Source organism: Salvelinus namaycush, chromosome 37 (genome assembly GCF_016432855.1).
Source record: "Salvelinus namaycush isolate Seneca chromosome 37, SaNama_1.0, whole genome shotgun sequence".
Taxonomy (NCBI): domain Eukaryota; kingdom Metazoa; phylum Chordata; class Actinopteri; order Salmoniformes; family Salmonidae; genus Salvelinus; species Salvelinus namaycush.
Genome location: NC_052343.1, coordinates 18,563,159 through 18,578,041, shown reverse-complemented (window position 1 = coordinate 18,578,041; position 14,883 = coordinate 18,563,159). Strand labels below are relative to the sequence as shown.

The 14,883-nt window shown below is 45.2% G+C and overlaps 1 protein-coding gene across 1 annotated transcript; it reads left to right on the top strand.

The window, feature by feature from the left end:
- The first annotated feature begins 406 nt into the window (after nucleotides 1-406).
- LOC120031671 (epithelial discoidin domain-containing receptor 1-like) lies at nucleotides 407-13,911 on the top strand. Its single transcript, XM_038977466.1, has 10 exons — nucleotides 407-586; nucleotides 804-1,020; nucleotides 7,427-7,573; nucleotides 8,246-8,399; nucleotides 8,587-8,719; nucleotides 9,016-9,143; nucleotides 9,516-9,713; nucleotides 10,026-10,293; nucleotides 10,452-10,601; nucleotides 10,887-13,911. The coding sequence occupies exons 1-10, from the start codon at nucleotides 407-409 to the stop codon at nucleotides 11,025-11,027; spliced, it is 1,716 nt and encodes a 571-aa protein (XP_038833394.1). The 3' UTR covers nucleotides 11,028-13,911.
- Nucleotides 13,912-14,883: the final 972 nt, after the last annotated feature.

Here is a 14,883-nt window from a genome sequence, read left to right as displayed (position 1 = left end):
GCTGCTGCTCTCATGCAAGGTCATGTGGAACATAAAACACAGCTAAAACATCTGGCCCAAGACCAGCGTGAGGCTGTCACGACGATCCCGGAAGAGCACACGCGTGCGCGCACGCGCGCACCGCACGCACGCACGCACGCACGCACGCACGCACGCACGCACGCACGCACACACACACACACACACACACACACACGACAGTCAGTGAGCTTGATGAAAGTATTTGGGTGTGACAGACAGATGCGTTCTCAGCAGTTCCCTCTCTGACTATGTAGACCGTGCTAATACACAGACTGTAAAGCACATTAACACTTACACATTTACTGATGAAAAACTCACTCTCTCACGTACCACATATACTGTCGCAAACACACACACACACTCACACATACACTCCATTACGTTTATGTTCTTCTCAGGGTCCGACTTCGATGCCATGACCCCGAGGGCGGGCCTTCCTGTCGCCAAGGACGACAGCAGTAACACAGCCATCCTGATTGGCTGCCTGGTGGGCATCATCCTGCTGCTATTAGCTGTGATCGCTGTCATTCTGTGGAGGCAATACTGGAAGAAGATACTGGGCAAGGTGAAGGAGGAAAGGCTTTCAGCATGACTTTCAAAATGGCTCCCACTATCTGTCTCACGTATCTTTACATTCTTACTTAATGTGCGTGTTGGCCTTTCATGCTCAAATTAGTTTGTCCAGTAGCATGTGTGTGTGTGTGTGTGTGTGTGTGTGTTGTGTATGCATGCGCGGGCTTGCGTGGTGTGTGTTTTGCTAACCCTCTCCTTGTCCTCTCCAGGCCCAGGGCAGTCTGTCCAGTGACGAGTTGCGTGTCCATCTGTCTGTCCCCTCGGACAACGTGGTGATCAACAACACACACAGCTACTCCAGCCGCTACCAGCGTATACACACATTCCCTGACGACAGGGACAGGGAGCGCTGCGACGGAGAGGGAGAGTACCAGGAGCCCAGCGCACTGATCAGACCACGAGACCACACCGGACGAGACAGCAACGGTAAGACATGGTTGCAGTTAGACCGCAAACACACTGAGAGAGTGTCAGTTTGACTGAGAGATCGAGATACATAGTTAGAGAGGTAGACACAGGCAGACATAGACAGGCAGACACAGACAGGCAGACACAGACAGGCAGACAGGCAGACAGGCAGGCAGACACAGACAGGCAGACACAGACGGACGGACGGACGGACGGACGGACGGACGGACGGACGGACGGACGGACGGGTAGACAGATATGTAGATATACAGACAGATAGATATACAGACAGATATATATACAGACAGATAGATATACAGATAGATAGATATACAGATAGATAGCTGGATATAGAGAGAGACAAATACATTGAACTGGCACTGGAGAATGTACTGTATTATTGGAAGAAAGAAAATAAATTCTAGCAACTGCTATATCAATTAGCCAGTTGATTTGACTAGAAAAAGAGAAGGAGATATGGTACAGTACAGTAAACACACAAAGGAGATGTGGTACAGTACAGTAAACACACAAAGCAGAAGGAGATGTGGTACAGTACAGTAAACACACAAAGCAGAAGAGGAATGTGGTACGGTACGTAAACCACACAAAGGGATGTGGTACAGTACAGTAAACACCACATGAGATGTGGTACAGTACAGTAAACACACACAGGAGATGTGGTACAGTACAGTAACACCCAAAGGGAAGGGAGATGTGGTACAGTACAGTAAACACACAAAGGCGATGTGGTACAGTACATTACACACACAAGATATTGGTACAGTACAGTAAACCACAAAGCAATGTGGTACGTACAGTAAACACACAAATGAGATGTGTACACGTACAGTAAACACCAGGAGATGTGGTACAGTACAGTAAAAACACACAAAGGAGTATGTGGACAGTACAGTAACACATAAGCAGAAGGAGTGTGGTACGTACAGTAACCACACAAAGCAGTGATGTGGTACAGTACGTAAAACACACCAGCGATAAGGAGATGTGGTACAATACAGTAACACACAAAGGAGATGTGGGTAACAGTAGAGTAAACACACAAAGCAGAAGGAGATGTGTACAGTACGTAAACACACAAGCAAGAAGGAGATGTGCAGTACAGTACAGTAAACACACAAGAGGAAAAGTGTGGTACAGTACAGTAAACACAAAGGAGGATGTGGTACAGGTACAAGTAAACAAACAAAAAAGCAGAAGGAGATGTGGTACAGTACAGTAAACACACAAAGCAGAAGGAGATGTGGTACAGTACAGTAAACACACAAAGCAGAAGGAGATGTGGTACAGTACAGTAAACACACAAAGCAGAAGGAGATGTGGTACAGTACAGTAAACACACAAAGCAGAAGGAGATGTGGTACGGTACAGTAAACACACAAAGGAGATGTGGTACAGTACAGTAAACACACAAATGAGATGTGGTACAGTACAGTAAACACACAAAGCAGAAGGATATGTGGTACAGTACAGTAAACACACAAAGCAGAAGGAGATGTGGTACAGTACAGTAAACACACAAAGCAGAAGGAGATGTGGTACGGTACAGTAAACACACAAAGGAGATGTGGTACAGTACAGTAAACACACAAATGAGATGTGGTACAGTACAGTAAACACACAAAGGAGATGTGGTACAGTACAGTAAACACACAAAGGAGAAGGAGATGTGGTACAGTACAGTAAACACACAAAGGAGATGTGGTACAGTACAGTAAACACACAAAGGAGATGTGGTACAGTACAGTAAACACACAAAGCAGATGTGGTACAGTACAGTAAACACACAAATGAGATGTGGTACAGTACAGTAAACACACAAATGAGATGTGGTACAGTACAGTAAACACACAAAGGAGATGTGGTACAGTACAGTAAACACACAAAGGAGATTTTGTACAGTACAGTAAACACACAAAGGAGATGTGGTACAGTACAGTAAACACACAAATGAGATGTGGTACAGTACAGTAAACACACAAAGGAGAAGGAGATGTGGTACAGTACAGTAAACACACAAAGGAGATGTGGTACAGTACAGTATACACATAAAGCAGAAGGAGATGTGGTACAGTACAGTAAACACACAAAGCAGATATGGTACAGTACAGTAAACACACAAAGCAGAAGGAGATGTGGTACAGTACAGTAAACACACAAAGGAGATGTGGTACAGTACAGTAAACACACAAAGGAGATGTGGTACAGTACAGTAAACACACAAAGGAGATGTGGTACAGTACAGTAAACACACAAAGGAGATGTGGTACAGTACAGTAAACACACAAAGGAGATGTGGTACAGTACAGTAAACACACAAAGGAGATGTGGTACAGTACAGTAAACACACAAAGGAGATGTGGTACAGTGCAGTAAACACACAAAGGAGATGTGGTACAGTACAGTAAACACACAAAGGAGATGTGGTACGGTACAGTAAACACACAAAGGAGATGTGGTACAGTACAGTAAACACACAAAGCAGATGTGGTACAGTACAGTAAACACACAAAGCAGAAGGAGATGTGGTACAGTATAGTAAACACACAAAGCAGAAGGAGATGTGGTACAGTACAGTAAACACACAAAGCAGAAGGAGATGTGGTACAGTACAGTAAACACACAAAGCAGAAGGAGATGTGGTACAGTACAGTAAACACACAAAGCAGAAGGAGATGTGGTACAGTACAGTAAACACACAAAGGAGATGTGGTACAGTACAGTAAACACACAAAGGAGATGTGGTACAGTACAGTAAACACACAAATGAGATGTGGTACAGTACAGTAAACACACAAAGGAGAAGGAGATGTGGTACAGTACAGTAAACACACAAAGCAGAAGGAGATGTGGTACAGTACAGTAAACACACAAAGCAGAAGGAGATGTGGTACAGTACAGTAAACACACAAAGCAGATGTGGTACAGTACAGTAAACACACAAAGCAGAAGGAGATGTGGTACAGTACAGTAAACACACAAAGGAGATGTGGTACAGTACAGTAAACACACAAAGGAGATGTGGTACAGTACAGTAAACACACAAAGGAGATGTGGTACAGTACAGTAAACACACAAAGGAGATGTGGTACAGTACAGTAAACACACAAAGGAGATGTGGTACGGTACAGTAAACACACAAAGGAGATGTGGTACAGTACAGTAAACACACAAATGAGATGTGGTACAGTACAGTAAACACACAAAGGAGAAGGAGATGTGGTACAGTACAGTAAACACACAAAGGAGATGTGGTACAGTACAGTAAACACACAAAGCAGAAGGAGATGTGGTACAGTACAGTAAACACACAAATGAGATGTAGTACAGTACAGTAAACACACAAAGGAGAAGGAGATGTGGTACAGTACAGTAAACACACAAAGCAGAAGGAGATGTGGTACAGTACAGTAAACACACAAAGCAGAAGGAGATGTGGTACGGTACAGTAAACACACAAATGAGATGTGGTACAGTACAGTAAACACACAAAGCAGAAGGAGATGTGGTACAGTACAGTAAACACACAAAGGAGAAGGAGATGTGGTACAGTACAGTAAACACACAAAGCAGAAGGAGATGTGGTACAGTACAGTAAACACACAAAGGAGAAGGAGATGTGGTACAGTACAGTAAACACACAAAGGAGATGTGGTACAGTACAGTAAACACACAAAGCAGAAGGAGATGTGGTACAGTACAGTAAACACACAAAGCAGATGTGGTACAGTACAGTAAACACACAAAGCAGATGTGGTACAGTACAGTAAACACACAAAGCAGAAGGAGATGTGGTACAGTATAGTAAACACACAAAGCAGAAGGAGATGTGGTACAGTACAGTAAACACACAAAGCAGAAGGAGATGTGGTACAGTACAGTAAACACACAACGCAGAAGGAGATGTGGTACAGTACAGTAAACACACAAAGCAGAAGGAGATGTGGTACAGTACAGTAAACACACAAAGGAGATGTGGTACAGTACAGTAAACACACAAAGGAGATGTGGTACAGTACAGTAAACACACAAATGAGATGTGGTACAGTACAGTAAACACACAAAGGAGAAGGAGATGTGGTACAGTACAGTAAACACACAAAGGAGATGTGGTACAGTACAGTAAACACACAAAGCAGAAGGAGATGTGGTACAGTACAGTAAACACACAAAGCAGAAGGAGATGTGGTACAGTACAGTAAACACACAAAGCAGATGTGGTACAGTACAGTAAACACACAAAGCAGAAGGAGATGTGGTACAGTACAGTAAACACACAAAGCAGATGTGGTACAGTACAGTAAACACACAAAGCAGAAGGAGATGTGGTACAGTACAGTAAACACACAAAGGAGATGTGGTACAGTACAGTAAACACACAAAGGAGATGTGGTACAGTACAGTAAACACACAAAGGAGATGTGGTACAGTACAGTAAACACACAAAGGAGATGTGGTACAGTACAGTAAACACACAAAGGAGATGTGGTACGGTACAGTAAACACACAAAGGAGATGTGGTACAGTACAGTAAACACACAAATGAGATGTGGTACAGTACAGTAAACACACAAAGGAGAAGGAGAAGTGGTACAGTACAGTAAACACAAAAAGGAGATGTGGTACAGTACAGTAAACACACAAAGCAGAAGGAGATGTGGTACAGTACAGTAAACACACAAATGAGATGTAGTACAGTACAGTAAACACACAAAGCAGAAGGAGATGTGGTACAGTACAGTAAACACACAAAGCAGAAGGAGATGTGGTACGGTACAGTAAACACACAAATGAGATGTGGTACAGTACAGTAAACACACAAAGCAGAAGGAGATGTGGTACAGTACAGTAAACACACAAAGGAGAAGGAGATGTGGTACAGTACAGTAAACACACAAAGCAGAAGGAGATGTGGTACAGTACAGTAAACACACAAAGGAGATGTGGTACAGTACAGTAAACACACAAAGCAGAAGGAGATGTGGTACAGTACAGTAAACACACAAAGGAGAAGGAGATGTGGTACAGTACAGTATACACACAAAGCAGATGTGGTACAGTACAGTAAACACACAAAGCAGAAGGAGATGTGGCACAGTACAGTAAACACACAAAGGAGATGTGGTACGGTACAGTAAACACACAAAGCAGAAGGAGATGTGGTACAGTACAGTAAACACACAAATGAGATGTGGTACAGTACAGTAAACACACAAAGCAGAAGGAGATGTGGTACAGTACAGTAAACACACAAAGCAGAAGGAGATGTGGTACAGTACAGTAAACACACAAAGCAGAAGGAGATGTGGTACAGTACAGTAAACACACAAAGCAGAAGGAGATGTGGTACAGTACAGTAAACACACAAAGCAGAAGGAGATGTGGTACAGTACAGTAAACACACAAAGGAGAAGGAGATGTGGTACAGTACAGTAAACACACAAAGCAGAAGGAGATGTGGTACAGTACAGTAAACACACAAAGCAGAAGGAGATGTGGTACAGTACAGTAAACACACAAAGCAGAAGGAGATGTGGTACAGTACAGTAAACACACAAAGGAGATGTGGTACAGTACAGTAAACACACAACAGGATACAACAGATCAAACACTAAAACTAAACATGACACCAATAGATCCTGAAGATAGACACACACATACACACACCTACACACACCCATACACATATACACACCCACCCACCCACACACACACACACCTAACACACACATCCAGACACACACATACACACCCACCCACACACACACACACACCCAGACCCATACACACATATACACATATATACACACACACATACACACACACAGGGCATAAGAGACCTACTGTTGACTGACGGGAAGGAAAGCGGAAGAGAGAGAGAGCATTCCTAGTTGCTCCGCGCTGCAGGCGGCCACTATGCTGTCTTTACTATCCACTGTGTCAGATTTGAACAGTGTCACATTATACAGAAGAATAACCATCACAGAAACATTATCATGCTCAATAACAGAAATAGTATCCTCCCACATGTACATTATACCCCTGTGGGTGTTACATTTGTTCATTGTCTGAGTTGTGTTAACCTTGCCTGGTCTTTGCTCTGCTGACCTGTTCTGTTCTCCCCAACTTAATGCATCCCTCCCCTTGTATTGTCACTGGTATGCTGTGTATCGCTAACCTGTGTTATGTTTTTGTTGTGTTGTGTTTTTGTTGTGTTGTGTTATGTTATGTTGCGCTGTACTGTGTTGTATTGTGCTGTGTTTGCCTTGTGTGTTTTGCCTTGATGTGTATATCGCATGTTGTTTGCCTTGTTTTGTGTGCTTCATTGTGTGTGTGTGTGTGTGTGTGTGTGTGTGTGTGTGTGTGTGTGTGTGTGTGTGTGTGTGTTCCATGTCCCCCCCAGCCTTGCTGTTAAACAACCCAGCCTATGACCTCCTCCTGTCAGATCAGAGGCAGCATGGCTCAGGCTCCTCGTGGCCCCTAACCGTCCCTATGGCCAGGGCCAGCTCCTCCCACCCTCAGGAGAAGAGCCTCAATAATGGGGCCCAGGGTAAGAGCCTCTGACTGGGGGGAAGTACCAGGATTCACCCCCTCCCTGGAGCTCCATGGAGCTGGAATCATACTGTCTAGAATAACAGAGTGACATCAGGGCTCTGAGCATGTCTTTGATTATGAACCGTTTGTCCGTCACTCACTCACTGCAATTCACTCCATTTTGTGTCGTGCTTTTAACATAATAAAGTAATTTGTCTCAAAATTCTCATGACAAAGGCCTGAGCACGCCTCTCTCAACTCTTCCATCCCTGTCTACACTCTTCCATCCCTCTCTCCACTCCTCCATCTCTCTCTCCACTCCTCCATCTCTCTCTCCACTCCTCCATCTCTCTCTCCACTCCTCCATCTCTCTCTCCACTCCTCCATCTCTCTCTCCACTCCTCCATCCCTCTCTCCACTCTTCCATCCCTCTCTACACTCTTCCATCCCTCTCTCCACTCTTCCATCCCTCTCTCCACTCCTCCATCCCTCTCTCAACTCTTCCATCCCTCTCTACACTCTTCCATCCCTCTCTCCACTCCTCCATCTCTCTCTCCACTCTTCCATCCCTCTCTCCACTCTTCCATCCCTCTCTCCACTCTTCCATCCCTCTCGCCACTCTTCCATCCCTCTCTACACTCCTCTATCCCTCCTTTCACAACCTCTTCCCTCCTCTTCCTCCCTCCAGCCTGTGGTATGGACTTGGAGAAGGGCTTGCCCCCCACCCAGGAGGAGCCTCCCCCGTACCCCGATGCTCCTCCCTACCCGGCCCTGTCTCCCCCCTTCCCCGCCAGCGTACCCCACTATGCAGAGGCGGACATCGTTAGCCTGCAGGGCGTCAGGTAGGAGGTTCAGTCACCACTGAGGTTTTTAAATCACCATTAAAAATCCACCGTTTTAACTGGGACTTGAAGCAGGGATCTTTCTTTGTTTTTATCTTCTTTTATTCATATATTTTATTGCCTTTTTTGTGTTTCTACCCTAAAGTGTGTACATTTCAATACACTTGGCTGTGATTTGTCTTGTCAGTGGTAACAACACGTATGCAGTGCCAGCCCTGACCTCCCCCAGCCCCACTGCAGCAGACTGCACCCCCCTGCCTGAACTGCCCCGACACTGTCTGGTCTTCAAGGAGAAACTGGGAGAAGGACAGTTTGGAGAGGTGTGTATGTCTGTGTGTGTGCTTGTGTTTGTGTGTGTAGACGTGTTTAACTATACTGTGTGTGCGCATGTGTGTGTGTGTGCATGTGTAAGTGTGTTTTAGCTTGACAACTCTCACTAAATTCTTCCGCTGCTCTGTCGTTCTCTACATTCTTTAGTCTGAGACTGGCATCATTGAAGTCATTTGTGGTGACGAAGGGTGGTTTTCTGATCATGTGAGACAGTGGCTATACTTGGACTTTTAGTTGTGGTTGTTGGTTGTCTGAAGGTAACTTTTCCTATTGGTTCCTTCCTCAGGTGCACCTGTGTGAGATAGAGAGCCCTCAGGACCTGCCTAACCTGGAGTTCCCTTTCAACGTGAGGAAAGGTCGCCCTCTGCTGGTGGCTGTTAAGATACTGCGCCCTGACGCCTCCAAGAATGCCAGGTCTGTCTCAGGATAGTTCATCTAAATCATTTAGCGAACAATTACCATTTCTAGACCTATTAAGAACATCTAATTTTGGTCCAAAATTTTGTTTTTCTTTCTCAGTTTCTATCTCTCTCTCTCTCCCTCTCACTCTCTCTCTCTCTCTCTCTCACTCTCTCTCTCTCCAACCCCCCACCCCTCGCTCCTCTCTCTCTCCACCCCCACCCCTCGCTCCTCTCTCTCCACCCCCCACCCCTCGCTCCTCTCTCTCTCCACCCCCACCCCTCGCTCCTCTCTCTCCACCCCCCCACCCCTCGCTCCTCTCTCTCTCCACCCCCACCCCTCGCTCCTCTCTCTAATCGCTCCTCTCTCTCTCTCCCTCCCTCCTAGGAATGACTTCCTAAAGGAGGGGAAGATTCTGTCTCGTCTGAAGGACCCCAACATCATCCGTCTGTTGGGAGTGTGTGTGAGCAGCGACCCTCTCTGTATGGTCACAGAGTACATGGAGAGTGGAGACCTCAACCAGTACCTCTCACACAGAGTCCTGCTGGACAAGACCGGACCCACACACAACACCCCCACCATCAGGTAATACGCACACATAGTACACACACACACACACACACACACACACACACACACACACACACACACACACACACACACACACACACACACACACACACACACACACACACACACACACACACACACACACACACACACACACACACACACACACACACAGTACACACACAGAGTACACACACGCAGCCACACTCACGTTTTCATGAAGACAGATGCATATACACACACAAACACCTTTCCACCTGCATCTGAAATATTGTATTTCTGCCTCTTCTCTTCTTCTTCCACCACACATCCCTCCATCCCTCTCAGTTACCCTGCTCTGATCGCCATGGCCAGTCAGATAGCTTCAGGGATGAAGTTTCTGTCGTCTCTGAACTTCGTGCACCGTGACCTGGCCACAAGAAACTGCCTGGTGGGGGGTGAGAAGGGCGAGAGCGGGGGCGACCGGGGTGGGGAGCGACCCATCAAGATCGCCGACTTTGGGATGAGCAGAAACCTGTACGCTGGAGACTACTACCGCATCCAGGGGCGGGCCGTGCTGCCTATACGATGGATGGCCTGGGAGTGTATACTGATGGTGAGAGGACACACAGGGAGAGAGAGGCATAAAGAAAACAAGAGGGAAGATATGAGGACATTACAAAAGAAAGAAACAAAATGGTGGGACAAGTAGTAAGTTAGTTGTGGTAAATAAGTAACTAACCAGTAACTAACAGATAGTGTGTGTCTCTGCAGGGGAAGTTCACCACAGCCAGTGACGTGTGGGCGTTTGGTGTGACTCTGTGGGAGATGCTGAGTGTGTGTCAGGAGCAACCCTACTCCAACCTGACTGATGAACAGGTCATAGACAATGCCGGAGAGTTCTTCAGGGACCACGGAAGACAGGTGCACACACTCATACACAGGCTCATACAGTACAGTAGCAGTACATTTAAGTGTGTAGATGGAATGTTTAACCCTCATCTCCCCCTCCCTTTTCTCTCCCCCCTCCACCTTCCCCTTTCTATCTTTCTCCCCCATCCCTCCTCTGTCTTTGTCTCCCCTTCTCTCTTTCACCCCCTCCCCTCCATCCCCTCTCTCCCTTCCTTTCCCCCTCCCTCTTTCCCTCCCTCCATCTCATCCCCTCCCTCCATCCCCTCTCTCCCTTTCTCTCCCTCCCATCCCCCCCAGGTGTATCTGAGCAGGCCAGATGTGTGTCCTCAGGGTCTCTACGACCTCATGCTGAGCTGCTGGAACCGGGACTGCAAGCTCCGCCCATCATTTGCCCACATTCACTCCTTCCTCACAGAGGATGCCATGAACATGGTGTAGAGAGAGAGAGAGAGAGAGAGGAAGAGTGAGATGGAGAGAGAAGGATGAGAGACGGCTCCTCCTACCTTCATTCATCATAGAGATGAGTGCTTTGAGCGAGGGATGTGTGTAGAAGTGGTGGAGGTGTAGAGGGACGGGTGCCTGCTTGTATATTTTGTATTTCTCTATGATGGGCGGATGGGGCTGAGACACCGCTGGTTCGGTTTTCACTCCCACAAGACAGACCCCAACCCAAACCCATTTCACCCCCCTGAGTAGTCTCTAGATTGTGTTGTGTTACATTCTTATCAAGACAATGGTTGGTGCGGTGATGGGTTGGTGTCTGATTCTGCATAGTGCTTCCAGGACCACCAATGGTCCGTCAATGGACTGCTAGCTAACACAGGGAAGCTGTAAGACATGTATGGGGAGGTGATGTGACAATGCTTGATCATGTAGATGAAGCTCAAATGAATGTGTAACGCTGATTAACGTTTATCAAAGAATATCAACAATACCAATCTGATTATGTATCAATGTCAGACTTTAATACTCTGACACTCATAGTTTAATAGCATATTAACATTTTGGGATAAACTTAATAACACATCGTCCTATATAGATATTTTATTACTTGACCTGCTAATGTTTTTGGTATTGTATAAATCATGTGCTAGGGTTACTGGTGAAGGTCTATATATATTCTCATACTGTCAACATTTCTCCATCTCAAAACGGTACGCACACATTTTTCACACAGAGATGAAATTGCACACAAGGTTTGCTGTCTTAGTACCATATATAAAACAAGTATGTCCCAGTAAACTCCAGTATGTTTCACTAGTTTTCAGTATATAACCCAGTTCTTCCCAGACCCTTATTCCCAGCTCCAAACCCTCCATCCCAGACCCCAGTCTAAGGTTCAGTCTCTAGTCTCATGGAGCCAGACGAGTCTGGCTGAATATTGCATTATATTCCTCTGGCCTACCCGTTACAACTTAGCATCATTCTGCTTGCCAGACTTTAAAGCTATCTCATACACAGGCCAGTAGCAGACACAGCAACAGCTGTTCCACCAGCAGTCTGTAACACCAGGCATTAGACAGACACACTAACAATGCTGTCAGTCAGTCAGCTCCTCAGCCCAGACTTGGCTGGCATTGTGACTATAGTCTGCCACATTCTGCCTCCCACTCCATCCAACTCAGTATCTCACCAATCCGTAAGCCTTTCATTCTGCAGTGTCACTCATATCTCTCAACTGATCCACTCTGAGCTGTAACGATGGAGTTATACTGGACTGATGTGAACTGATCTGGACTCGAGGACTCTTTCCAGGACAGGAAGTGTGTGGTTGTTACTCTACCAGACCTCCAAACTGAAACCCTTTGGCCCTCCGGAGCCAGAGAGAACTGACTGGTGTCATGTGACGTGAGCCTCACTGACTGAGAGAACAGGTACAGTAGGGGAGGTGCACTGTGAACGGCTACAGCCTATGAGATTTGAACTTAACAGAAGAGAGACATCCTTCCTGATGGGAGCTGGAATAGTACAGCCCACAGCAACACAGACAACACTGCCTGTGCTGTGACATCACATGTGAAACTGACAGTTGTGATTGGTGACTAGCTGATGGAACAGCATAACATGGATGGACAGATGGATGGACGACTAGAGGGGAGTGGGGGCTGATATATGTAAATGACCATTTTCATGTGTAAGTGAGGTGAGCGATGTGATGATTTTCTACCAGCGATGGATAGCGGAGCTGGGTCTGACTCAGTGACCCAGATGCAGAAAGGAGGTTCATGTATATGTCCAATACACTACCAGCTGCACTTTAAAGGCTGTTTCTGGCCGCACGCCCCAATACCTGCACTAGAATAGTAGAGTCGTGGCCAGTCTTGGGGCGTAGTTACAGTACTTGTAGTTTAACAACTAATTAACGACACTTTCAGAGTAGCTCCCCCAACACTGGTATGTATCATGTTACTATACGAGTATCATGGTGGTGTGCTAGTCTGGATGTTGGAGCATACAGACGGTCTGTATCCCCTGGCGTTAGAACCGATAGCAGTCCAACATGGCATTGCTGGTAAAAATAGATGTAGGTCTAAACAGAAAAACAGGTCAGTGTCTTGTGATTTATCTACTTAAAGATGATCATTTATTCATGATTCATATCAGTGGATTGTTGTTCAAATAGAACTGCCTCATAATGTTCTCAAGGAGGAAAATAAAGGTTTGGAAAACCTCTGTCTGCATTATGAGGAAAGGCAGAGTACACCAAATGCTCATCCCCAAACTGTCTGCCAGTGTTACATAGATACCCATCAGACCTAATGGTTAAAACGTCCCAATCACAAAGAACCTAACACTCATGAGAAGAGGAGCACTAACAACTGTATCCAAAGCCTTTTAGTTTGTCAGTAACCTTTCATCTACATTATCCCAACATAAGCTGACCATGGTGGACTCTGCCTTACTCATTGTAGTTCTGTATAATGTGTCAGGTTTGATCAAGATGATCAAGTAATCCTGGTTTACTGATTGAATGAGTTTGAATGGTGGTGCCATATGAATACAGTATGTGTCTCGATTGACCTTTTTTGATACACTGTAGCCCAACTAAACCCATATTTATATATATATATTTCCTGTATACGTACTTAGAATCTCCTTGTTGTCAGTGATGTCATCCTTTGTCTTTGAAGCTGATGTGTACATATTTTAAGGACAGAATTTTTATTTTGTTGACTAATATATGGAATTTCTTTGTTACAGTTGGGGTCTCCTCTTTTTGTTCCTTTGTAGAAAGCTTGCTATCTTACCTTGATGCCATTGTAATTCACTGTGTTGTCTATTTTTGTAGTTTTAATAAAGTTAATCTTTCCAAATAAAGCAAGGAAGAATGTTCTACTTGTCATTAAAACACACACACGACAAAGGGTTAACATTAGGAAATCAGAGTTTGTGTTTATATGATGTTACAATAATTTCATTCCAAATATTTATAACTTAGTGCACTTGCATACTAAGTTCACACTACACGGGAGGCCAGGATTATTTTGGCAAGTCAACAAAGTATAGACGGAAATAAACACAGAAATCACATTTAACTAACTGCAGCTACAGTACAGAAAAAGGTTAAAAGTCACAAATCATTGATGTAATATACAGGTGTGTACATAAGTGAAAGCAGTAGAATTGGTTTGGCGAAATTGGCCAAACCAATTTAGGACATAGCATGCCTCTAGATTTTTCATGTTTAACCTGGTGTGATAGTTCAGGCACTTGGTAACAAAATGCATAGACAGCCAGTTAGCATGTAAGCTTTGGAGTAATATTCAATCCGGTAGAGAGAAGTAGCTTCTAGAATCCTGAGCAGTGGTATAGAACCAGTCCCTAACAACTACAACAACCCTATACTACAAAAGGATCAAACAGGGATGTGACTAGCACAACAAAAATACACCACTCTAATGATAATATTACGATATGAAAGGATAGCTCCTGATTAAAATGTATATTGTCTACTCTAGAAGGTCCCTGTATACCCCACTGGGCCATACAACTTAATGGAAGTCCACTACAGTAGCGTCTGTAGCCTGGTCCCAGGTCTGTTTGTGTTTTTGCCTGTTCCATTGTCATTGTCAAGGGAAACATGTTTGGCATGGCAATTCTATAAGGATTTGACAAGAGAGCAGAAACAGACTGGCACCCAGGCTAGTTTCTCCATTCCCCTCTTCTACACACATACCTTCACCTCAAACAGCACATCCACCAGGCACCACGTGACTGACAGTACACCGGACCTAGATAAAGAGACCTCTGAGGTTAGTCTTCAGCAGGAATACCCCAGTCTGCTCCCTCCCTC